Below are 27,249 nucleotides of genomic sequence, written 5' to 3'. Positions count from 1 at the left end.
GTCGCGCCGGGGCGGGAGTGGGCGGAGTTACAGGTGGAGCTGGATCGTTTCCGGGAGGCGGAGCTCAGACCCCATTTCCTCTCTGCTCTGGCGGTGGTGGAGCCTGCTGGCCTCGGAGACCCCGGCGCCGGCCCCCGCGAGCCTCGCGCGCCAGGCCAGCGCTGCGCCCGGCCCCGGCGGCGGCATGGGCGGCGCCCGGAATGCGGTGTGGGTGGCGGCGGGCCTAGTGCTCGGGGCGGGAGCCTGCTACTGCATTTACAGGCTTGTGCGAGGCCAGCGGCGAGGCGGCCGCGAGCTCGGGCGGCGCCCCTCGCGGTCCGCAGGTGAGGCCCGGGGCCTGGCAGGTGGGCGGGAACGGGGCTTGAGGCCTTCCCCTCGGGCGCCGGTGGCTTTCCTGTGCTCGGAGTGATGAGAGACGAGCCAGGGGAGGGAGGGTGTTTCCTGAGAGGGGCGAGGTCGGGAAGCCCAGGTGCGGAAGGCCGATCGTCCGCTTCCCAGCCTCCACTTCTGTGTTCAAAATCTGGGGTAAAAAGTTGCCAAACTTTACTGTTCGGCGTCACAGCGGAGAATTAAGTTTCTCAAATGCATGTTAATTACCTCTCAGTTAAAGCTTGTTCCCAGCCCTTGAGTTACTCAAGGCCCCCCGTGTGTGGACGGGGTGTTGCGGGGCCTGGGGAGGTGGGTGAAATTCTGCGTACAGTTGCCACAGGAAGTACCTTCAAGTGGTACATGTATGTGCACAGTTACAAAGAGATCCTGGGGTTACACGTATCTGTATATCAAGTTGGAACAGTTGTCTGCATAGGGGACACCCTCCTGGCGGATAAATGCATGATGAGGTTTCTGTCCAAAAGTTGATTGGTGCGTTCAGGATTCTATCAATTTGCTGAATGTTCTGGATGTTTCACGTCTTGGAAGCTGTTGGGGAAATAATTCGAAGTAAAAGACTGCCAACCAAGAAACTCCTTTCCACAAATATAGAAAAGAACGAATAGCTTTATTATTGAATAAGCATGAAACCAGATTGCTAAACCGTGACAGGGAATCTGCTAATGGGATTGCAAAGACAGAATTCTCACTGCTGCAGATACACCCATTCCGTACTACCTACGTATTCTCAAGATAAACGGTAACTTGTCCTTAAGAGGACTTGACAGCACCATTTGCCACACATAGTGCATCCCCAAATCACTGGTAATTGGGGTGGCGCTGTGTTAGCTAATTGCCGTTAGCCGGAGGAAAAATAAGACTTAACCAGTATCTTTACGATAAACAGGTAGTTGCAGCATGGAACGAAGCCTAACTCAAACAGGGACAAGGAAATGGGGGCAGTTCCTCAACGTTTACATTACACCTGCCCCCAAAGTCGCTAAGGAAGACTTTGGTCAATTGGCAAGAGACTTACTTCACTTTTAAAAAGTAAATTTATATGAAGGAGACAAAGAATTTACAGATTTTCTCCTAAGAAATGGAGGGGGAGGTAGTGGGTCACTTTCTCTTTTGGCACAGGGAAAATGCCATTAAAAAGAAAAGATTGTATATACCCTTAAGTACAAAGTCTAATTTATTGTCTTTGTTAAATATTTACTGTTTCTAGATAAGTAATTGGTTAGGTGGCCTGGACTCCAATACCTTCTCACTTACACTGACTCAAGGTGATGAACACTAACAGGCTTACTTTTAAACTTAATTTTACCAGTTCCCAAAATCACCATTACCTTAAGTCAGATAGTTTACAAAATAAGTTGTTCACAGTCCTTTCTTGAAGCTCCACATTATCTTTGAAGAAGACTTGAAATATGCCCATTTTGTTAGCATCATCCTTAGATTTCAAAGAGTGATCTCTTTCTTTAAATTGAGATATAATTGACATAAAACTATTCATTTTAGGTATGACATAATCGTTTGATATATATATAGATAGATATAGATCTATATATTGCGAAACGATCACCACAGTAAGTTTAGTTGACAGTCATCACCATATAAAATTTTGCTTGTGATCAGAACTATTAAGATTTACTCTCCTAGTAACTTTTCAGGTATACAATATAGTATTGTTAACTATGGTCACAAGCTGTATATTACATCCTAGGACCAATTTATCTTATAACTCGAAGTTTGTGCCTATAACCACCTTCACCCATTTTATTGCACCGCTTAGCCCACCCTTGCATCCAGCAACCACCATTCGTTCTCTGTGTCTTGAGTTCTTATCTTTTCTCTTTTCTTTTAATGGCTGAATAGTATTATATTATGTGTATGTATATATATATATATATATATATATATATATATACACGCACATACACCACTTTTTTTTTTTGCCTTGCATTTCTTTTTTTTTTTTTGGCATCATTAATCTACAATTACAGAAAGAACATTATGTTTACTAGGTTCCCCCCTTCACCAAGTCCCCCCCACATACCCCTTCACAGTCACTGTCCATCTGTGTAGTAAGATGCTGTAAAATCACTACTTCTCTGCACACACCACTTTTTATATATTCATTTATCAGTGGACACCTAGGTTGTTTCCATGTGCTGACTATTGTAAATAATGCTGCAGTGAACATAGAGGTGCATATATCTTTTCGAGATAATGATTTTGTTTTCTTCAGAAAAATACCCAGAAGTGGAATCGCTAGACTAAAGCTGTATTTTTAATTTTTTATTAGGAACTTCCATACTGTTTTCCATAGTGGCTGCACCAATTTACATTCCCAACAGTTCCCTTTCTCCACATCCTTACCAACCCTTGTTATTTCTTGTCTTTTTGATGCTAGCCATTCTAATGGCTGTGATGTGATTGCATTTCCCTGATACTTAGAGATGTTGAGCACTTTTTCATGTGCCTGTTGGCCATTTGTGAATCTTCTCTGGGAAAATGTTGATTCCTATCCTCTGCCTATTTTTTAATCAGATTGTTTGGCTTTTCTGTTGAATTGCATGAGTTCTTTTTATATTTTGAATATTAGACATCCATCAGACATATGATTTGCAAATATTTTTCTCCATTCAGTAGGTTGCCTGTCATTTTGTTGATGGTTTCCTTTGATATGCAGAAACATTTTAGTTTGATATCCCACTTGTTTGGTTTTGCTTTTGGTATCAAGTCTGAAAAATCAGTCTGAGACCTATGTGCAGTTGCTTACCACCTATGTGTTCTCCTAGAAGTTTTATGGTTTCAGGTCTTGTGTTCAAGACTTCAGTCCATGATGAGCTGACCTCTGTGTATGGTGTAAGGCAGTGAACCAGGTGCATCTTTTTGCTTGTGGTTGTCCAGTTTTCCCAGCACCATTTCATTGAAGGGAATGTCCCTTCCCCACTGCATATTCTTGGCTCCTTCCTCATAAATTAATTGGCCATATGTGCATGGGTTTTATTCTGGTGACTCTGCTCTCTTCTATTGATCTATGTGTCTGTTGTTATGCTAATATACTGTTTTAAAGTACTATAGCTTTGTAATACATTTTGAAATCGGCAAATGTGATGTACCCAGCTTTGTTTTCAAGATTGCTTTGGCTATTCAGGTCTCTTGTAGTTCCATATGAATTTTAGGGCAATTTGTTCTATTTCTGTGGAAAAATGCCACTGGAATTTTGATAGAGATTGCATTGAATCTGTAATTCACTTTGAGAAGTGTGGACATCTTAACAATATTCATTTTTCCACTCCATGAGTTCAAGTATTTTGCCATTTATTTATGTCGTCTTCAACTTCTTCCATCAGTGTCTTACAGTTTCCAGAGTACAGGTCTTTGACCTCCTTGGTTAAATTTATTCCTAAGTATGTTATTCTTTTTGATACAGTTGTAAGTAGGATTGTTTTCTTAGCTTCTCTTTCTGATAGTTTGTATCAGTGTATAGAAATGCAACTGATTTTTTTATATTGGTTTTGTATCCTGAAACTGCTGAATCTGTTTATGACTTCTAACAGTTTTTTTGATGGCATTCTTCAGGGTTTTCTATATGTAATATAATGTCAACTGCAAATAGAGTTTTATTTCTTCCTTTTTGAGGGGATACTTTCTATTTCTTTTTCATGCCTGATTTCCCTGGCTGAGACTTAGAGTGCTATTGTTAGGGTTCGGGACTCCGGGGCTTCTCCAGAGAACAAACCACACAGGCACGGAGATGTAAATCCAAGCAAAGTCTTTATTCAGCCAGCTAGCTGGGGCCGACAGCACCTCCCCTGACATGCAGGTCGAGTCCGAGCTGTCGACCCCCAAGCAACTTTAGGTATAGATTATATAGGATTTCCACAGCCATTGAACCAAAGCCCATACATTACCACAACCAATGAATTTAAAACACATCCCATACTTGAACCAATAAAGTTGAAACGGGGACCCGCCGCTTGCCTGACCTTTGCACGAGCATTCCTTAACGTCTTGTCACAAGTTTCGTCCCCCTTAGGGTATGGAAACTGGGTGGCTCTCGCTCTAGGGTGTTTCCTGCATTCCTTTACATTCCCCCCTTTTCTTGACTAAACTGATGAATCTTCCACAGCGGCATCTAGGGCCTGATACCTTTGACGAAGGACTAAAAGTTGGACAGTGTCAATCCTTTCCCGCACAAACCTAACAAGCCTGATAATTATGCATGGGCCAATCGTAAGCAGCAACAGCAGGATGACCAGTGGCCCTGCAATGACCGAGAGGAGGGTAGCGAACCAAGGTTTGTATTTGAACCAAGACTCAAACCATCCTTCGCTACTTTCATATTCTCTACGTCTCTTCTCTAGATCTTTCTTCAGTTTGGCCAGGGAGTCTCTTACTGCACCTGTTTTGTCTACATAGAAACAACATTCTTCCTTTAAGGCTGCGCACAGCCCACCTTCTCTTAAGAACAGGAGATCCAGGCCTCTTCGGTTCTGTAGAACCACCTCCGACAAGGAAGTGAGGGATTGCTCCAGGTCTGACATTGTCTGTCGGAGTTGTTCTAGGTCCCTATCAATTGCCAGCCTCAGGGCTGTAAGCCCCTGTTCCTGAGTTACAAGGGCTGCGACCCCCGTGCCTGCCCCTGCTATCCCTAGGGAGAAGAGGGCCCCAATTGTCAGGGCAGTAACAGGCTCCCTCTTTCTCCAGTGGGGGCTCGGCACTTCTTCCCAAAAAGAAAGGAGGGATTCATGAGAACGATATATTAGGCGAGGTAGAATGGCCACGAGCACACAAAACTCACTGCTAGCATTGAACACAAGGGTGGATAGGGCCGGGGTGAGGCCTGTCTTTGAACAGAGCCACCAACCCGAGGAGGGTATAATCCACTTTCCTGGCTCCCACGTGGTGTTATTATAGGAGGAGCATAACTGACTCTGGGCCGTAGGGTCTGTGCCCACACATGTACCAGCGATTGAGACCTGAGCGATCGTAAGTCCCCTCGGTCCCCTGTCCCAAGGAATGGGATAGGAGTCGTTGATGGTGTAGGAGCCATTTATCCCGACTGCCTCATAGAAGGGGGGTGAACCTGGGTAGCATAACCAACAGGGATCAGTGAAGGAGGGAGTGGTGTGGTTCAGAGTTTCTGCTACTGCCTGCACCATCTTCCACAAGGGGTTATCTAACCCGGACGGACCCAAACCCGGTCTTCCTGCGGGTTCTGGAATCAGCTTCACAGATGTGGTTCCCTCGAAAGTCCATATTAAGGCGCTTATCAGCAGGATCCCCTTCATCTTCGGCTTAGGTGTAGTTTTAGAGGATTCGCAGGATGCTGCTGCACCTTCCACTCTTCCTCGCGGGCTCCTGGATCCTTATGAGGCAGGACCTTCTGAAAGTGGGTGTGATGCACTCAGGGAGCGATACCATCTACCTTGAGGGCAGTGGGGGTGGTAAACAATACGACGTAAGGTCCCTTCCACCTGGGCTCGAGTGTCCTCACTCAGTGTCTCTTGACCCACACCATGTCCCCTGGGACTATGCCATGTTCCGGGCTCGGAATCTTCCCGCCCTCATAATATGCTCTAATCAGGGGCCAGATTTCCTGTTGCATTTTAGCGAGAGCTTGCAACACATTCAGGTAGTCAGGGGCTGGGTCTCCTGCCCCGGAAAGCTGTACTCGCTGAGTTATGGGTGGAGGAGCCCCATACATTATCTCAAATGGAGTTAAACCATGTACATAGGGGGAGTTTCGAGCACGGAAGATGGCTAAGGGAAGGAGGGTCACCCAGTCCCCGCCAGTCTCTAATACTAATTTAGAAAGGGTCTCCTTCAAGGTCCGATTCATTCTCTCTACCTGCCCAGAGCTTTGTGGGTTATAAGCACAATGTAACTTCCAATCTACCCCCAAAGCCTGGTCCAGTCCCTGCAGGATCTTGCTAACGAAAGCCGGGCCGTTATCTGAACCTATGGCTTCAGGGACCTCATATCGGGGGATAATTTCTTCAATTAATCTTTTTGCTACCTGGCTTGTCTCATGCTTGGTTGGAAAAGCCTCCACCCACCCTGAGAAGGTATCTACCATAACTAGCAAATACTTGTACCCATACTTCCCTGATTTTACTTTGGTGAAGTCTATTTCCCAGCTCCTCCCGGGAGTCCTCCCCCTTTCCCGAGTACCTGTCAGGTGGGGCCCTCTTGGGGCTGGTTTCAGCATTGCACAGCTGCTGCATTCTCTCGTGATCTGACGAGCTGCCTCATTCTGGTGGGGAAACACCAACTGCGCAGACTGGAAAAGGCTGAGCAGTTTTTTCCAGCCTAGATGGGTGGACTTATGCAGATTAGCAAGCATGTACTGTCCTAATGCTTCTGGCAGGATCAATCTACCTTCTTGGTCCCTACTCCAATTTCTCTCCTCAAACACTCTACCCAAGACTTGTTTCCTAATCCACTCAAGATCCTGAGGGGAATACTCAGGTTTGGGTGGCAGGGCCGGCAGTTCAGGTATGGGTACCTCGAGGGCTGCAAGTACAAGGGAGTCCGAGAGGGCCGCCCTCCTAGCTTCCGCATCAGCATGTTTGTTGCCGATGGCCTCAGGCGTCTTCTTTGATTGGTGGCCCGGTACATGTATAACTGCTACTGCCTTTGGTTTTTCGATAGCAGCTAGTAATCTTTGGACTTCTTGTAGATTCCTCAGCTCCTTTCCTTCTGCGGAGCGGAATCCTCTTTCCCGGTAAATGGCACCGTGGACATGGACAGTGCCAAAGGCATACCTGCTATCTGTGTAGATGTTGGCCCGCTTGCCTTCTGCTCTCTCCAGGGCCTCAGCGAGAGCAATAAGTTCCGCCTTCTGTGCTGAGGTGCCAGGGGGCAGAGCTGCGCTCCAGACTACTTCCCCCTCGTGGGTCACCACCGCTGCCCCTGCTCTCCTGACTCCCTCCTGCACAAAGCTGCTCCCATCTGTGTACCAATTTAGCTCACAATTTGGTAATGGTGTGTCCTTCACGTTTGCTCGCATCTGGATAATTCCGGAGAGGATGTCTCTACAGTCATGGATGGGGGTCGACAGATCTGGGTCCGGCAGAAGGGTGGCAGGATTTAAGATCACAGGGTCGGAGAAGGCAATTCGTGGAGAATCTAGTAGGAGCCCTTGGTAGTGGGTGAGTCTTGTATTCGTCATCCATTTTCCTGGAGGATGCCTGAGGATCCCCTCCACAGTATGTGGGGCTGTTACTCTCATGTTCTGGCCAAAAGTGAGCTTGTCTGCCTCTTTTACCAGTAAAGCAATGGCTGCTAGGATACGCAGACAAGGTGGCCATCCGGAGGCCACGGGGTCTAGTCGCTTGGACAAATAGGCCACAGGTCTTTTCCATGCGCCTAGCTGCTGAGCCAAGACTCCTTTAGCCACTCCTTTCTTTTCATCTACAAACAGGATGAAGGGTTTTTCTGGGTCTGGCAAAGATAAGGCGGGGGCCCGGAGGAGAGCTTCTTTTAGTCTGTCAAAGCCTCTTGTTGTTCTTGAGTCCATTGCCAGCCCTGCCCTTCTTTGGTCGCCTCATATAGTGGTCGGGCTATTTCTGCGTACCCTGGAATCCAGAGCCTGCAGAACCTGGCTGAGCCAAGAAATTCCCTCACTCCCCGGGGTGAGAAAGGGACGGGGATAGTCAGAATAGTTCGTTTCATGGCCGGCGTTAGCCACCTGGCTCCGTTAGATATTTTGTACCCCAGGTAGATCACTGACCTTTGACAGATGTGGGCTTTCTTGGCACTGGCTCGATATCCCAGTTCGCCTAGTTCAGCCAACAAGCTCCCTGTGGCTTCTTCGCACTCCTCACGGGTTTCTGTGGCCAGCAACAAGTCATCGACATACTGCAGCAATGTCACGCAGGGGTGGCTCCTGCGAAAGGGCTCCAGGTCCTGGCTTAGGGCTTCATTGAATAAAGTGGGAGAGTTTTTGAAACCCTGTGGCAGTCTAGTCCAGGTAAGCTGCCCGTTTCTTCCTCCCCCTGGTTCCTGCCACTCAAAGGCAAACAAAGGCTGACTAACTTCAGAAAGGGGGATACTGAAGAAGGCATCTTTCAGGTACAGAGTAGTATACCACACATGTGAGGGTGGCAGGTGGCTGAGCAAGGTGTAAGGGTTGGGCACTGTGGGGTGGATGTCCTCGATCCTTTCATTAACCTTTCGCAAGCCTTGCACCGGTCGGTATTCTCTGCTGCCAGGCTTCCTTACTGGAAGCAGGGGGCATATTCCATGCAGATTGGCAGGATTTAAGGACTCCAGCCTCTAACAGTCTGTGGATATGGGGTGCTATCCCTTTCCTAGCCTCTTCCGGTATTGGATACTGCCGGACTCGAATGGGCAGGGCTGCGGCTTTGAACTGAACAACTGGGGGCAGATGTTTGGCGAGACCAATTCCTCCGGTTTCGGCCCATGCAGAAGGGAACTTCTGCAACCAAGAGTCTATTTCTCCCTGGCCCCCCTTTTCTTGATCTGCCTGAAACAGGCGATGCTCATTGGCTAGGGATAGGGTTAGCACATGCACCGGTTGTAGGGACTGCCCTTCTTTGTCCATGATCTTTATCCCTTCGGGTTCAAAATGAATGTGCGCCCGACCTTGGTCAATAAGTCTCTGCCCAGTAACGGTGCGGGGCTTTCGGGTACAACCAGGAATGAGTGAGAGACCTGATGTCTTCCTAGGCCCACTTTTCTATTAGTAGTCCAGGCACATTTCTTGGACCCTGTTACTCCCTGGACTACACTTGTGCTTCTTGGGTTTAGGGGACCATGGGCTTGGTTGAGAACTGAATACTGTGCCCCCGTATCTACCATGAACCCAATAGGAGTCCCCTCCACACACACGGTTACCCAGGACTCAGGGAGGGGTGCCAAGTCCCGTCCCCGTCAATTCTCCTCTCCTAGGTGCAGGGTCTTAACGGGGTTCCCTCCTCCTTGTTCCTTCCTTTTGGGGCACTCTCTTTTCCAGTGCCCATATCCCTTACACAGGGCGCACTGATCTCGTCCTAGCCAGGATGGGTGGGGTCCCTTTCTTCGAGGAGATCTAGGGCTCCCCTTTACTCCAGCTAAGAATATCCTAGCCATCTCCTCTCTCTGCTTCTTGTTCTCCCTCTTCTGAAATTCTCTGTCTTCCTTCCTATTTCTCTCCTGCACTTCCCATTTCTCTTTCATCAGCCTTTCTTCCCTATCTTCCGGAGTCTCTCTAGCATTGAAGACTTTCTCTGCTTGCTGCAGCATTTCTCTAATAGAGATCTCTCCTAAGTCATCCTGCTTGTGGAGTTTCCTCCAGATATCGGGGGCTGCCTGGTTGATGAATGAGAGGACTACAGCTGATCTGTGTTCCTCTGCCTCTGGGTTTATGGGGGTATATTGCCTGTAAGCATCAAACAGCCTCTCCAGATACACGGCCGGGCTTTCCTTTTCTCCCTGAACAATAGTTTTTACCTTAGCTAGGTTAGTGGGCCGTCTGACGGCCGCCTGGAGACCAATCATCAGAGTCTGGCGGTAGACCCGGAGATGCTCCCTACCTTCTGCAGTCCCGAAGTCCCAGTTTGGGCGCGCAAGTGGAAACGCCTCGTCAATGATGGGCTGGAGGGTAGTAGGTCTTCCATTTTCTCTGAGGACATTTTTCCTGGCTTCATTGAGGATGCGCTCTCGCTCTTCCGTTGTGAAGAGGGTGCGGAGCAACTGCTGGCAGTCGTCCCATGTGGGACAATGGGTGAACATAATGGACTCTACCAGACCTATAAGACACTTGGGTCTTCCGAGAAGGGAGGGTTCTGAGTCCTCCAATTATAAAGGTCACTAGATGAAAAGGGCCAATATTGATATTGCTGAGCTCCGCCCGGACCGCCTGCACCGATGGCACACACGGGCAGAACCGGCACTGCTTCTTCTGAGGTGGAGGAGGGGGCTTCCCCTTCTTGCTCCCTCGCCCCTCGAGGCCTCAACTGCATTCCTCCCGCTCTACCTGGCGCCCAGTGTGGAGCCAGGGCGGGAGAGCGTGAGGAAGCTCTTTCCGGCCTCCTGCCTTCTCCTGCTGAAGAGTCTGGGGAAGCTGTGGCCGCCAGATCCCTGCTGGGCTCCCCAACCTCGTTCTCTACCCCTCCGGCAGCTTCACCCCCTTCTCCTGCATACGGGGGTGGCCGCTCAATCGGCAGAGGGGGGTAGAGGGGGGAACTGTCAGGGAGAACAGGCGGCGCACTTGGGCGCACAGGGTTTCTGGCCCTATGATCAGGGGGTTTTAGATCTTCCTGGGCAACTAAGACGGAGGTTTTTAGTGGGTCAGTGTGAAATTTCCCCACCAAAAAAGGCCTCAGCCAGGAAGGGGGATTCTTGGCCAAATTTTCCCAGACAAGAATATAGGGAAGCTGGTCAGGGTGGCCCTCAGGGTCTGGCCGGGAGATGACGGCTTTGACCTTGCCAATAAGGTCCAGGGAAAGAGACCCCTGGGTCAGCCAGCCTACTCCAAAGGAGGGCCACTCGGCTGAACAAAAGGTATCAAGCTTACTTTTCTTGATACTAAGACTCATGTTTAGGGCCTGTTCCTTGACCTTCAGAAAGTGAGAAAGGATCAGACCTTTAGGAGTAGCCTGAGTCTGGCCCATGGCAAATAATGCAAGGAAGACAAAAGGCGAAAAAGTAGAAGTGCAACTTTAAACAAGATGATGACTAGTGTATGTGCTTGTGGACGAGTGCCTGCCGTTGCACAGTTTTTCTTCTGCAGGGGACGCGAATTTATCTGGGATTCGCGGCTGTGACCCCCTTATCCTGTCACGGGAGTCTTCCAGCGGCGGGCGCCCTAATGGCTCTTAATTGCCCAACCCGTGCCCGCAGGGGAATGATTTAGTGGCAGAAAGGAGGAACGGAGAGAACAGGAACAGGAGAGCCTCAGAGTAAGAGAAACTTAAAGGGAAAAGCGCAAAAAGAAATATAAACCAATGCACAATAAAACAATCAACAATAACACCAAACACACACACCACATTTGATTGCACTCGCTCGGAGCGGTCCTTCTCTCTCTCTGGTGCGCACCACACTCACCACTTTCAGGATCCTCAAAAACTCTCGTGATTCTCCCGAAAGGCGTCCACTCGGACTGCCGCGGGGTGACGAGCTCGATCCTTTCCTCCTCAGGCGCCAGGTTCCTGCCGATCGGACTTCCCTTTCTAAGGCCGAATCACTCGGACCTTAGGGCCAGGATTGGTTACCTGGGCTTCACCCAGGGTCACTAACCTGGGTACCGGGGCTACCAACCCGGACTGCCTTACTCGGGATCACTAACCCGAGACCAGACACGGGATGGCGACTCCCGCTTTATACTGGATTTATGCAGACACGAGGGGCCGAACCTCGAATTACACTGCCCCGTCCGGACAATCAGACCTTGCCTCCAGCCGTCCCTTGTTCTCCGGGAAGTCGCTCGGATCCCGGACGAGCCCCTAAAATGTTAGGGTTCGGGACTCCGGGGCTTCTCTAGAGAACAAACCACACAGGCACGGAGATGTAAATCCAAGCAAAGTCTTTATTCAGCCAGCTAGCTGGGGCCGACAGCACCTCCCCTGACATGCAGGTCGAGTCCGAGCTGTCGACCCCCAAGCAACTTTAGGTATAGATTATATAGGATTTCCACAGCCATTGCACCAAAGCCCATACATTACCACAACCAATGAATTTAAAACACATCCCATACTTGAACCAATAAAGTTGAAACGGGGACCCGCCGCTTGCCTGACCTTTGCACGAGCATTCCTTAACGTCTTGTCACGAGTTTCGTCCCCCTTAGGGTATGGAAACTAGGTGGCTCTCGCTCTAGGGTGTTTTCTGCATTCCTTTACACTATGTTGAATGAAAGTGGTGAAAATTGGTGTCTTTGTCTTGTTCCAGATCTTAGAGGAAAAACTTTCAGCTTTTCACCATGCAGTGTAATGACAGCTGTGTGTTTGTCATATATGACCCATATTAAGTTGAGGTACATTTGTTCTATATGCACTTAGTTGAGAGTTTTTATCATAAATAGATGTATTTTATAAAATGCTTTTTCTGCATTTATTAAGGTTATTATTTTCATCCTTCATTTTGTTCATGTATATCACATCGATTGATTGCACATGTTGAACCATCCTTCCTTGCATCCCTAGAATAAATCCCACTTTATCATTGTATGTGATCCTTTTAATGTATTATTGAATTCAGTATGCTAATATTTTGTTGAGGATTTCTGCGTCTGTGTTCATTCTGACAAAAATTTGCAACAAATTAGGAATAAATAAAAGGAAATGTTCTTAAGTTGATGAAGAACATCCGTCAAAACCAAAACCAAACATTATATTTAGTGGTGAAACACTAGTAGCATCCTTACTAAACTCAAGAAGAAGAGAAGAGTGCTGCTATCACAACTACTATTCAGTATTGTCCTAGAGTCATGGCAACCTTGATAAACAAGAAAAAAAAATCATAAGTATTAGAAAGGAGATAACATTATTAGTAGATGGCATAGTGATTTTTTTGGAAAAATCCAAGAGAATCAACTGGATAGCTTGTAGAGGCAGTAGGAATTCCATAAACTAACTTGAATGTAAGATAAATTTGTCTGAATCAATAGCATTTATAAACAAGCAATAGTCAATTCAAAAATTCAATTAAAATGTTTCATTCATGATCGTTATAAAAACTTTAAAAACCAGGAATACATCTAGCAAGAAACTTATGTGAACGTTATTTTAATGAAAATATAAGACTACATAAACAGCAAAGCATGGGATGCTCCTGGTTGGAATGTTTCTGTACCAGGACAATTATATTTTAATTTATCTTGCTATAATACTATTCAGTAATTTTCATTTCCTGTGAGAATTGTAATTTCTTCTCAGTTTACTTAAGGACATGTGAACCAGAGCCTAAAAATTCTTTTTGCAGTCTTATTGGCACAACGCTAAGTGGAGAACTAGGACCCACATGCGCGTCTGACTGCCTCAGCTGTGTAATAGTTCAGAAACTTACCAGTGGGAAATCTGGGTATTTGGTGATTGCCATCCTCTAAAGTTTAGAATTTTAAGTTGTTTTTTTTTTTTGCTGAAAAAGTAAGATATGGTTTTTATTAAAAATTAAAGCAGGGAAGTTAGGATTTATCTAAATTTAAATGAGGCTCATCATTTTGATAGATTAGGAGGAATGGTGATGTTAGGGGGAGGAATAATGAACTGGGAGTGAAAAGATCTGGATTCTGGAGCCAGTTTTATTATTACCCAGCTGTGTGTAGTACAGGGGTGGCAGCTCCTCACCCCCTCCCCAGACTTTGCCCTATGCATCTCTTCCATCTGGCTGTTTCTAAATTACATCCCTTTACAGTAAGCCAGTAAAATGTTTCTCTGAGCTCTGAACTGCTCTGGTAAATCAATCATACCCAAGGAGGGGTCATTGGAACCCTCAATCTATAACTGGTAGGTCAGAAGCACAGGTGACAACGTGGGCTTGGAACTGGCATCTGAAGTGGGGGCCAGGGGGCAATCTTGTAGGACTGAGCGCTTAACTTGTAACCCAAGTAGGGGTCGTAGGAACCTCTGATTGATAGCCAGCAATCAGAAGCTCACATAACAATATGGGCTTGCAGTTGACATCTGATGTGAAGGGTTCTCTTCAGGGCCTGAGCTCCCCACTTGTCAGATTTGATCCTGTGTCCAGGTGGAAAGTGTCAGCATTGAGTTAAACTGCAGGACATCCATCCAGGGTCTGGAGAACTGTTGGACATGTGGGGGGAAACCCCCAACATTGGAATTGGGTGTCAGAACCCTCCTCCTTAATTGGTTAATTAAGGCACTGTTAATTCCCATTAAATAGATGAAAAAACTGAGATTTAGAGAGCTTATGTCTCTACTGGTGATCAGCTTACTTGGAATTTAAACTAGACAGCCTGGTTCCATAGCCTTGGCATGCTTTTAACTACCGTATTGCTCTTCCTCCCTTCAAGGGAAAAATGCCGTAATTTAACACTATTCCGTAATAAAATTGTGTTTATCTACTTATAAATAATTTATATATTTATAAAGCTTTTTGTTTTAAATCTGTGGGAAGATGTATAGAAATACAGATATCTCCCACTTTTCAAAAGTTCAAGTGACACACTGTGTTTCTATGAAAGACCTGCATTAGTGCTGTTAGCGCTAGCCAGAAGAAACCCCAGGGGGATTTTCACTTTGCGAAAAAAGCAGACAGTGTTTAGGTTGCAGCCAGCCTATGCCGTGTCCCCACCCTGCTCCTTCCAGGCTTAAACTACTCTCAGTCCTCAGCACCAAGCTGCCATCACTGTGCACTGTCCATGAACTTGAAACTGTGTCATTCATAATCCTGGCACACAAAGACAAGCACCTTTAATGACTTGGAATATTTTTTTAAAGCACAGATTGTGACACCATATAGCATCCAATGTGTAACATCCCTCTCAGGCAGTGTGCTGTAGACATGTATAATGGTAGTTCCATTTTGAAGGAATCATGTTCTATGTCTATAACACAATGATCGTGGTAAAAAAAAAAATTGTTTCTGGTTTTCCATTTTACAATTTCTGTAAATAACGTTTTTTTTTTAAGATAGGCTGTAAAATTCAAAAAGTCCCTGAGCACTGGCAGCATTTGCCTCTTCTAGTTTTCACTCCGAATGAGAGCTTTTCTGTTTGCCATCACCCTCGACAGGACCATTCTAGCATCTACTCTCAGGCCACGTTCATATAAACCAGGCAAAAACACCCCACTAGCAACATGATTGGGTTACCCTCTAGCTTTTTCTCCTGTCTGAGGTGCTCTTAAAAAAATGATCAGAAAAATTCTGCATAATGCAAATTCTGCTCCTTAATTAATCTGTACCTACTGTAAGCAGGTGTTCCTTTTGACAGGTGTAACCTGATTTTTAAAAGAAGAAATAAATGCTGTGGGCATTCAGTGCCTTCCTAAAAGAGAAATACCAAGTGACCATTGGCTAATTTCTTAATGTCTGTAAGCCTCAGTTTCCAGTCTGTAAATTGAGAATTATAATAGTATCTTCTTCTAAGAGATAAAGCATATGAAGTGCTTAAAACTGCCTAATATCAGATATGTGTTTAATACTGTTCTTAATTTTTTTTAAATCTCATACTGATTTTAAATGAACTTTACATAACTTTGTTCTTCTGCAGAAGACTTAACCGATGGTTCATATGATGATGTCCTAAATGCTGAACAACTTGAGAAACTCCTTTACCTGCTTGAGTCAACTGAGGATCCTGTAATTATCGAGAGAGCTTTGGTCACTCTGGGCAACAATGCGGCCTTCTCAGCTAACCAAGTAAGTGCCCTGGTCTCTGCAGACAGCCTCCTCCTATTCTGTGTACCAGCAGTGATTGTAATTCTGAGAAGTTACTTCCCAGAGCCTCAGTTTCATCATCTGTACAGTGCAGCTGTGTATACCTACAGCATAATGTTTGTTTACTTCTGAAAAGCGCATCCTAATAATAAGATTATCAATAGGATTTTAGAACCCTGTGAAGTTGGTCACAGGCATCACATTTGGAGTAAGTGTGTCTAATTTATCAGCACTTAGCACTGTGTGACCTATTTTAATTAAAAATTCAGCACTGCTGCAGTAAAACAATGAAAGCCTCTGACTTTTAAGTATACACTGAATACAAGTCTTCTGAGGATGGTTGGATGGAGGTGGTCCCGGGACCACACTCTGACAACCACTAGCAGCATAAACATCTCTACGAGTAGAGACTTAACACAAAGACTGAAGAGCATAATTTGATTGCTTCCTTCTCTCCCTCTCCCACATGTAGAAAGTAAACAATTTTTGTAATCATTTTCAGCTTTTGTTAACATTGTCATGAATGCAAAATTTTGAACTTATACTGTATATCAGCCCAGTTTTCTCTAACATGGTGAGGTTTACTGTAAAACTCAAGAGATTTTTAGGGATATATAAAAAATGTTTGTGTATTAAGACACTTTCAATTGCAAGTGACAGAACCCAACTTAAATTATTTTAAACCAAAAAGGGGAAATACTGAGCTCAGTTAACTTGGATACCCAGGAGTAGCATTTGTTTCCGGCATCAGGGACTGTATGGGATAGAGGATGAGCCCTGTCTGCCCCAGGGGAAGGAGGGGTGCCAGGCAAACAAAAACACCAAAGGGGGTGACTAATTGATTAGCACACCTGTATTGGGTATTTCTGATGCCATAGTTTTATGTCCCTCTGAAACTGTAGTCAGAGTGGATCAGTAGCCACTGCTTAAACAGGTGCTTTCTTGGCAGGGCTGGTGAGAGTCAGGGCCCTTTGTCATCAATTCTAGTGCCTTAATCTGCTTTAATAACATAGTTAAAAAAGAAAAGACTATTTTCTAGTAATGATAAATCCTTGGGAAAAACCTGGAATTGCAGAGGGAGTTCCTTTTTCTCTCAGTGCTAAGCCCACCCTTAACAGTACAGTAGGGTTTTGGGCTGTTGATAAAAAGTAGATGACAGTAAGATACTCTTTCTCTCTTTTTCTGATAGAATGGCATGTGTTGACCTGACAGGAGTAATTTTCAGCTTACTTTTATTGTAAGAAATCAGTTGACACAACTTTCAGTATTGGAGCCAAAGGCACATAGTAACATGGTGTTGCAGTTAAGGGTGAGAATCTACAGATTATTCTTCCTTAGAAAATTCAGGTGCCACTTTTCAAACTGCAGCTCCAGTTCTTCAAGATGTTCATAGGTGTCCCCCATTGAAAAATGACCCTCTTTTTGTGTATATTTCGTAGAAATATTATATTCAGTACTCCACTCTTGGCGATTCCCAATGCACTTGAACATATGAATGCTTCACATTAAACATGTTTTTTTTATACCCAGTTTCCCAAACTTATTTAACCTTTTTTTTCTTAATAGAACATCTGTTAACATCTTGACGGATTAGTGTTCCAAAGAGTATATTTTAACAAAACACTACTTTAGTATTCTAAATCATAATACTTCCCAAATTTGCCTCTAGAGAAGTCATATAACTTATTTCAAAGTAATTTTGTTTGTAAATTGCTTTCAGGTCATTGCAGTAGCTGTGCAAACCTTCATTGTAGAGCTCCATGCTGTATTTATGTAACTATGCATCTTAATAATTTATTTTCAGTTGATTTTAATTACCGCTACAATTATGGATTAGAAAAAAATTTTAAGAATTAAAAAGTCCTTAATTTTTTGATAGATGGTAAAGGTATTTCCAAAGAGCCATTAGTTTATAATTGTATTTGTAGATGCAAAGAATTTGAAGAATTGGAGCACGTGTTGAACTCATGATCCTGCTTTTTCTCTCTTAGGTCATTATTCGTGACTTGGGTGGCATTCCCATCATTGGAAGCAAAATCAACAGTCCCAACCACAGTATTAAAGAGAAAGCTTTAAATGCGCTGAATAACCTGAGTGTGAATGTTGAAAATCAAGTCAAGGTAAAAGTAAGTTATCTGACATCACAGATGTGTAAGTTTTCTCTAAATGAAAGAGAAAATAACAAAAAAGTAAGTAATGAGACTTTAGTAGACTATCTTTTATAATATGGCCAAGAACTATCTTAATTTTTTTTCCAGCTTTATTGAGATAAAACTGACATATAACATTGTGTAAGTTTAAGGTGTACAGTGTGATGATTTGATACAAGTATATATTGCAAACTGAATAGCACTGTGGTGTTAGCTGATACCTCATATAATTTTTTTGTTTGTGTGGTAAGAACATATAAGACCTACTCTTAATAACTTCCAAGTATATAATGCAGTACTGTTACCTGTAGTCACCCCACTATATGTTAGCTCCCTATTCCCTTCACCTCCATCAGCCCCTAGCTGGCAGCCGGCATGCTGCGCTCTGTTTCTATGTGTTCATCTATTTTAGACTCTCCACATAAAAGTGAGATGATGCAGTACTTTTCTGTGTCTGACTTAACTTCCATAAGCATAATGCCCTCAAGGTCCATCCATTAGTCGTAAATGACAGGATTTCCTTCTTTATGGCTAAAGAACAGTCCATTGTTTATAGGGACCATGTTTTCTTCACCCATTCATCCGTCGGGGGACACTTGGGTCATTTCACTGCCCTGACTGTTGTGAATAGTGCTGCAGTGAACATGGAGGTGCAGGGATCTCTTTGAGAGTGCTTGCCCTTCTTTCGGGTATGCATGCGGAAGTGGGGTTGCTGGGTCACTGGGTAATTCTGTTTTTAATTTTTTGAGAAACCTCCGTACTCTTTTTCCATCATGACTGTACCAACCACCAACAGTACACAGGCTCCTTCCTCCTCACATCCTCTCCAGCCCTTACCTCCTGTCTTTGGGAGCAGCCGCCCCAGCAGGGGCAAGGTGACACCTCATCGCGGTTTGGTTTGCCTTTCCCTGGTCACTCGTGACGCTGAGCATCATTTCATGAACCTATTGATCATCTATATGTTTTCTTAGGAAAAATGTCTATTCAGGTCCTCTGCCCATTTTTGATGGAGGATAAGGCAGAGGAGAGAGGGACCTGAGCCAGCCAGTAAAAGTGCAGTTGCCTTCTGAATTTGGGGCTCAGTTTAATCCACATGTGATAGAAGAACAAGCCACAGTCAGATAACATCAGCAGAAAGATACAGTAATTGGGAAATTATGTTAATTCAGCATTTATTGAGATCCTGTAGTAGAGTTTAGAAATGAACATGATTAACTCTTGTTTTGAAAAAAACTAGAAGGAAGGGTGAGGTAAGTCCTTAACAGCTGTAATTCAAGGCAGAACGTGATGGAGTGCTTTGAGGAAAAATGTAATGAAACATCACTGGGTACATGGAAAGGAGAAATCTCATCCAAAAGTTTCTGTGAAAGTAGAGTACAGCCTGGCTTTTAGGAATGTCTAAGGTTTTTCCAGGTGTGGTTTGGGAAGGAGAAAATTCCAAGAGAAAGGATGTAAATGCTCAACACATTTTAGGATATGCTTGAAAGATACCAGCATCATACAAAATACATGATGTATAAAGAGCTAAGGAAAAGCCATTTTTAAAAAGATGCATGTGTAATGAAATTGTGACCAAAGAGGGCCAGCTGACTCAACAGATATCATGTAGATCTGAAACCAGATTAAAAATTTAATCTCTGTTTGCTTTACTGCCATTACCTTTATTTCTATGATAACGTGAATACCTTTGGGTGTTTTTGTTTAAGTTAATACTGGCATTTGGCACAGGTGGTAATTTCTTAGCATTTTATGTTGGGAAGCTTTTATTACCAGTTAGAACTTTTGGTGGAGTTCAGATTTAGTTAGATGGATATCAGTTATCTGTAAGACATAATTTTTCCAAGCTGGAATGATCAAGGCCAGACGTAGAAAGCAGAGTTTCAGAAAATTTTCCGTCACGCTAGGTAGGTTTGGTTCTATGATGTGTGAAATAGGAGGCTGCCAGTACTTTTTGCCAGTTGTGGGAAACAATATTATGAAGGAGTTCATGTACACATACCTAGGTAGATAAGAACCTTGGATCAAATATAGTTCAGCCTCTGCTTATTTTCAATAGAACTAATTCTAGAGAAAAATCCTATTGCACTTTGTCCCCACTGTTCTTTACTTCTAACATGATGTAGCTCCTAGATCCTCATTAAGGTACTTACCATGATGCAGAATGGCCTCACACATCTCCCTGGTGTGCCCAGACCCGTTGACCCAGAAAGGTAACATGTGAGAGGCCGCTGGGATTGATAGCATGGTCTCTGGCATTGGACACTGCTCCCCCCACCAGCTGGCTTATGTGGGGCCAGGCGTCCAGGCTCCTTGAAGATTAAGTTAAAGTCCTTGTCTGTAAAATGTCTGAGTGAGGTGTATTTGCCAGCACAGTGTCTGGCATTAACAAGGGAAGCTTTTAGGGCTAGGTAGAAATGTCATCTTTTCTGAGGGGCCAGTCTCACCCTGAGTAAGCCACCCTCCTCCACTGTGCAGAAAGTTATGCTCAATAGAAGACCTTTGGAGATTCTAAGATACACACAGTTTTCCCCCACCTCCAGGTGTACATCAATCAAGTCTGTGAGGATGTCTTCTCTGGTCTGTTGGACTCCGCTGTGCAGCTGGCTGGACTGAGATTGTTAACAAACATGACTGTCACCAATGACCACCAGCACATGCTTAGCAGTTACATCACAGACCTGTTCCATGTGTTGCTTACAGGAAATGGAAGCACCAAGGTACGAATGAAGTCATTATTACTTGAGCTACGAAGAGATATTGCATCAAGCCTATTAAGTTTGGAAGTGAATTTACAAGTCGCTTATCCAAAGTTGATGTCCCTTAAAAAAGAGAGTTTCATTAAAGTCTATTAAAAACCCTTGCACAGGCCCAAGGGAGTACATTATTTTTATCTTCTAATGTTGTATTGCAGAATTAACTTGTGAAAATAATCTGTTATTTCATTTGGTTTTCCAAAAGTCAGTTTATGTTTTGCTGAAGTGAGGTAGCTAGCTGCCCCCTCACCAGATAGAGGAACATTGTGATTAAAAGAAATCTTGGAGTTGTGGTACTGGTTAATTGAATTTTCTGCTTACCTCAGGGTTAACAGGACATTTTTTTGATTCAGCCATTATTTGTTGAAAAGTCTTTCATAAAACCGTTTTCAGTTTTTGTAATGGGTGTGTCAGTGCCTCTCTTTGCGCAGTTACGTAGCTGTAGGAGGCAGTAGCGATTGACCTGAACTATACAGGATCTCAGGAAACACCTTCTGAAAGTTACTTGAGTAAACCCCTCATATTAGTGTGCCTTCTTACAAGTGCCATTTTTCAAGAAAAAGGGTAAATACAGAAGTTAGACTAGTCAGTTTCTGAAGTTGGGTTGATTCTTCATCAGTACTTTGCCATATTGGTCTGTGTTCTTTGACACAGTTGAGAGAAAAATGCATTAACATTTTAGAAGGACCAAATGTGAAACCAAACCCCAAATACTCAATATCACTGATGTTATTCCTGAGGTTATCAGATAGTGGTTACAGGAGAGCCTCACTATTGTCCTTTTAAAATTTGTTCGGAGATGTTTTTATATGGCCTTTCCACATTTCCAGTGCTCAGACTTACTTACAGATCTGACCCAAGATGTACCCAAAGGCATTTGGAATTAAATGTAATAATAATATCAGCAACATTTTAGCAATATTGCTTCATCCATAGGCAGTTTCCAAAATGCATGCACCCATCAATATTCTCTCCACAGGAGCAAAGTAACTTCCAGCCCCTGAAGCCCAGTGGAAACTCCCTTCCCTCCACCCAAGGCCTTGCAGCTGTGGGGAAAAAAAATATCTCTTCTGCCTCTCTCAGCTGCTTTACCCAAAACCTTAGGAGAAACACCAAGCACATAGCCAGGCGAGTCTGGCCTTGTGGCTCTGTAGATCCATCTCAGACATGACCTATGTTTTAATATATTTTATGACTTTTGAAAAGGTGACTCATACCACAATAGTATGTTCTATTTTTGTTTTGTTGTTTTTTCCATTGCATTGCCTAGTATGGTATTTCTAGGATAGAAAATTTGCTTTTTTGGTCTGTCTGGGACCTAACCACCAATTATAATAATGTTTCTCCATAAAAAGTGAGTTTAACAGAGAAGACAAGTAGTGATTCTACGGCATCTATGCTGATGGATAGTGACTGTAATGGGGTTTGTGGGGGGGACTTGGTGAAAGGGGGAGTCTAGTAAATAATGATCTTCATGTAATTATAGATTAATGATAAAATGAATTTTTTTTTAAAAAGTGAGTTTAAAGTTCCAAATTGCAAATCAACTTTTCGATGGTAATCCGTTTGTAAGTGGGAAAATGTTATCCATTATTATATATTTTCTTATTAAATAACCACCAAAGTGATAAAAATCTTACTTTTAATAAGGGATCTCACTGTACTGTAATAATAATCTTTTAGGAAAAACACTGATTCATAACTAAGTACAAATAGTGGAAGATTAACATAAACCTTGTATTTGTTATGTCTGCAGTAAGAGCAAAGAAAATAGCTTAAAAGAAATGTTCTGCATTCACCACAAGATGGCACATGTGATAAGAGAAAAACAGACTTAATAAGGTTTCAAGCCAAAGTACACATATAGGTCCCCGCTTTCTGAAAGTAGAGTGTTCCCATAAAACCTTTTGTGAAACCTTGTGTAAGCTGGAATAGCGTAAAGCAGGGAAGCATTACCATTAATTTATATGGCAAAATTTTTGAGCATCCCCAGACCCAAAAGATAACTTCTCTTAGGCTTTTCTGATACCTAAAGACACATCTTGCTAATGGATGCACAAAATATACCAAGATATAAAGCACAGAAGCTCACACAGTTCACACCTACAGAGGCTTGGTGCTGGTGTGGCTCCCAGATAGGGGCTTGGTGGGCCCCTCTTGCTGCTTGGGGTGCACACGCTGCCGCCCCTGTAATGGCCCTCTGCAACACGAATGATGAATGCTGTTCTTCCTTTCTTTTCTTTCTTTTTTTTGTTAAAACAAGTATCGGCTTCAGATTTCTTTTGGTTAGTGAAAACAAGTAATGTAGGTCTTTTCTTAAAAGTGAAGTGGCACAATGTGAACTTGTGAAAAGCAGGGGATATCTGTAGCTGTTTAATCTGTAGTTGTGCTCTTTTTTTTTTTTTTCTTCTCATGTTTAACTCCCTTTTGCAGAACATAGCAATATGCAGTGGTCGTTCAGGACACAAAATAACTCTTGCCATTACTCTTCCCTTTTGTACACCTGCTCTCACTGAGCACTGGTGGGCTTTTAGATTTTACTGACTTCATCCGGGCTTATTCCACAGGTGTGGGACTGTCCTACTCCAGAACTCTTGTTCCCATTTTCTTAATCAAAGCATATTGATGTTGGAGACAAGTGTTTATTCCTAACATTTATTCTTGGTGTTGTTGACAGCCAGTTGGGCTGGACCGGGTCTGACGGTGACCTCCAGGGAGAGAGACTAATTCATAAAAGATGTGTGCTTGAAAAACATGGTCTCTGCATGTACATGAAACTGTTAGCGGTGGTTTCTGAGTGGGGAGTGGAACGAGCAGTTAGGTTGGTGGTTTTTTGTTTTTAATCTAGTTCCTTTCTGCACTGTTTGGAATTTATCATGACCTTGTATTAATTTTATAAAGTATTTTTTAAATAGTTGATAAAAAATTAAATCAGCAAAGGCTTGTATCTTCCTTCTTAATGAACAAATTGGTAGGTACAACATCATCAAAGGAATACATGAGTATGTAGAATAGAAGCCTAAAAATCAGAAAGAAAATACTAAAACTTCATAGTGATCATGTCTGTTCATGGAAATATGGGTGAATTTCCTTTTCTTAATGCTTTCCTGCCATTTTTAAAAAAATGTTCCATAGTAAATACATGATGTATTTTGTAACAAAAAACATTTTATAAACATCTAGTTTCCTTCTAAGTCCACTAGCACATTTATTACCTTTTCCTGATGTCAGGACCCCCTCCATACTCCTTGCTTTCTGTAACTTGAGGTATCTTGTAGGAAGTAGAGTTTTACATGACCTTTGTTTTAAAGGAGGAATTCTTGACTGTTTTTGTTACAGTAGTCCTCCCTTACCCACGGTTTCACTTCCCCCGCGGTTAACCGCAGTCTGGAAGCAGATGATTCTCCTTCTGACATCTGGTCGGAAGGGTCAGTACTAGTAACACTGTCACAATGCTTGCGTCATTCACCCCACTTCCCATGTAGGCATTTTATCATCTCACAGGAAGGGTGAGTACAGTACAGTAAGATAAAATTTCAAGATTATAATCACATTTTATGACAGTATGTTACAGTTTTATTATCAGCATCTGATTGTGTCTAGAAGTTAAACTTTATCATAGGTATGTATGTACAGGAAAAAAATGTATGTATAGTGTATATATATGGTTCAGTACTATCCGCAGTTTCAGGCTCCCACTGGGGGTCTTAGAACATATCCCCCATAGGATACAGTCCTGACTTAACAGGCATAAGATGTAAGCATGCTGATATTTTAGCTACTCAGCTATAGGTTAACATTTGTTTGCTGATTATATCATTGCCTATTTAAATGATGAGAAAATATTTTTCACATAAAAAAATAAGCTCAAAGATTCATAGTAACCTACTGTAAAGGGCCATACCATCATCTATTTAGTCTTGGTAAGAAAACTGTTCCAAAATTTTCATATTTTAAAATAGAAATAAACTAACCTTTGAGAGATTACTTTTTTGTTCCAGAGATCATGTTTCACTTAACAGTAATCATAACAAAGATCATTTATGTTAAGCTTACCAGGTGTTGGGTATGATATGTGTGGGTTGGGGGTGGATAGTGAAGACAAACTCATAATACTCTCTCTAACACTGTAGTTGGAAAAAGCAGGGTTTAGGTACCACTGTGGTGTGGTAGGCGCTCTGAGAGCAGTGCCGAGTGTCAGAAGAGCTCAGGGAGCAAGCGCTGTCAAGTAAGAGGAGTTGAGAGGGCTCCGTGGAGGAGAGTATGAGCCAGACCTTGAAGCATAGGCAGGACTTTAAAATGTGGACATGGTGAGAGGATAGCATGCAGGGGAGAGAGAATTCATGCTTGCTGGTCTGTAATAAATCGATATTATTTTTATTTCAGGTTCAAGTTTTGAAACTGCTCTTGAATTTGTCTGAAAATCCAGCCATGGCAGAAAGACTACTTGGTGCCCAAGTAAATAGCTTACATATTTGTTTTGTAAATATTACAAATACATAGATTTAGACACACCAACCTGAAAAGATTTATCTCAAAATGTTAACAGAGATTATCTCTAAGGAACAATATTACAGGTGCTTTTTTGGTTCTTTTTTGCCTGTGTGAATTTTCTAAGTTTCCTGTAATGAACATATTTTACTTTTAAAAATTGTTTTCGAAAATTTCTCCCTAGCAACAAATTACCATTTTTCTCTCTACCCAATTTTGGGGTAAGCTAATGTCATCAAACCTTTTATACTTGACCTTTTTATGTTCACATGTATCTTAATAGCCACTGAAACACTAGCATCTATCGAGTCCCTGGCATGTGCCAGGTGCTGGGCTGAGTGCCAGGATACACCTCTGAGCACGGCAGGACATGGTGTTGTCCTGTTAGAGCTTAGTCTAGGGAGAAGAGCCACACCAAAAAAAATGAAAGAAACAAACAAGAGACTTAGAAGCTGTGATAAGTACACTAAAGGAAGCAGAGATGGAGCAGAAATAGAATGAGCCTTAACTCCTGTAGAAAAGGGCCCTCTTGTGTCCATCTTCTCACCGTGCCCCAGCCCTGTGCCTTGCAGGGTATGGGCACAGTAAACGCTTGCCTGGTGAATTAGTGAATTCCCATGAAGACTATCTGATGGATCGTGAAAAGGAAATTTATGTTTTCCCAAATGACAACATTCTAGGCTTTCAAGGAAATAGTATTTTTCAGTTAAAATAGGAAACCTCTTTTTTCCATTTGGATACATGATAGGGGTGTGTAAGATTTTACTTTATGGTGTGCAGTCTTAGGGATAATTTTCTGATTTTTAAAATGTAGTGAATGCAATTTTAAAATGAAAATGTAGGTGAAAAATATTCATATATATTACAATACCTGTTTCCTATTTCAGGTGGATTCATCATTCCTTTCACTTTATGACAGCCACGTGGCAAAGGAGATTCTTGTTCGAGTTCTCATACTATTTCAGAATATAAATAACTGCCTCAAAAAGGAAGGCTGTTTGGCTGCTCAGCCTGACTTCACTAAAGGTTCACTGTTTTACCTGTTATATGGAGAAGACTGTGCCCAGAAAATGAGAGCCTTGGTTCATCACCATGATGTGGATGTGAGGGAAAAGGTAACAATACCAAAATTCTAACCGGTTGGTTGGTCATATTTTATCAGAGTCATGCAGACTGGAAGTAATGCACATCAGCTTACTTTTTCATCTTCCTTACAAAGGGATTTTTCAGCTGCTGAATTAAATACTAAATAACATGTTCCATCATTAACACAGCTATAATTTGCCTTGGTCTTCTGGTTTATTTTGGATTGTTTTATTGAGACCAAACTAACATAAGAACTTGTTCTGAAACCTTTTTTTTCTGCTGTTTGCTGAGATACTTCAGTCATTTCCCTGTTTGAGGTAACCGACCTTTTTATGTGATTTGAAATGATTGCAGTTACTTGTCTGAGGCAGCATGAGTGTGGGATGAATTTGTTGTTTCAGAACTACCGTCAGAAGGACTTAGTCCGTTTAGCAGGGATGAGATCCTGAGCTCTCGAGGCCACCTGCCAGCCTGGCATGCCGCTTTCAGGTCTTTCCTAATCATATTATTCTCATCAAGGACAGCTGTAAACGTTTAGAAGAAATGTTTCCTAGTACTCATTCACTGCCATTTGCTGTGCCATTAAGTGCAGACACTATGTATGAAATACTGGGATCAGTCAAAATGCCCATCCATAGGCAACCGGTAAAGTCAGTCACCTGCTCTTAGAAGAACAAACAGGTGAATGTGCCGACCAGACTCCTGGAAGTGGGGCTGAAAGTGAGAAAATGACTTTTCTGCATATACCTTCTTCCACTGTTTGATTTTTTTACCATGAGCATAACCTTTATAACTTTTTTAAATAAAAAGGAGAAAACTCACAAGGTTCTACATGTATTCTCCCTTTAGAGTACTTTATTCATTAATTTTCCTCCATCTTTCATTGGGCTAAAATGAGAATATGAAAAATTTTTCAGCTATTTTTTAATAGTATTTTTATACCATAAGGTACTATAATAACTTACTGATATATTTGAATTCAGCCAGGTTTTATAATACTCAAGTTCATAAGCACCACCATCCGTAGTATTAAATCAGTA

The 27,249-nt window shown here is 43.0% G+C and overlaps 1 protein-coding gene across 1 annotated transcript; it reads left to right on the top strand.

Annotated features, from left to right (window-relative positions):
- The first annotated feature begins 65 nt into the window (after nucleotides 1–65).
- ARMC10 (armadillo repeat containing 10) lies at nucleotides 66–27,033 on the top strand. The gene is made up of 6 exons (XM_036892440.2): nucleotides 66–323; nucleotides 15,563–15,711; nucleotides 17,721–17,855; nucleotides 20,420–20,596; nucleotides 25,019–25,090; nucleotides 26,011–27,033. The coding sequence occupies exons 1-6, from the start codon at nucleotides 185–187 to the stop codon at nucleotides 26,257–26,259; spliced, it is 921 nt and encodes a 306-aa protein (XP_036748335.1). The 5' UTR covers nucleotides 66–184; the 3' UTR covers nucleotides 26,260–27,033.
- Nucleotides 27,034–27,249: the final 216 nt, after the last annotated feature.

This window comes from Manis pentadactyla, chromosome 7, assembly GCF_030020395.1.
Source record: "Manis pentadactyla isolate mManPen7 chromosome 7, mManPen7.hap1, whole genome shotgun sequence".
NCBI lineage: Eukaryota > Metazoa > Chordata > Mammalia > Pholidota > Manidae > Manis > Manis pentadactyla.
The sequence above is the reverse complement of the archived record's forward strand: the minus strand, read 5'-3'. Positions and strand labels throughout refer to the sequence as shown.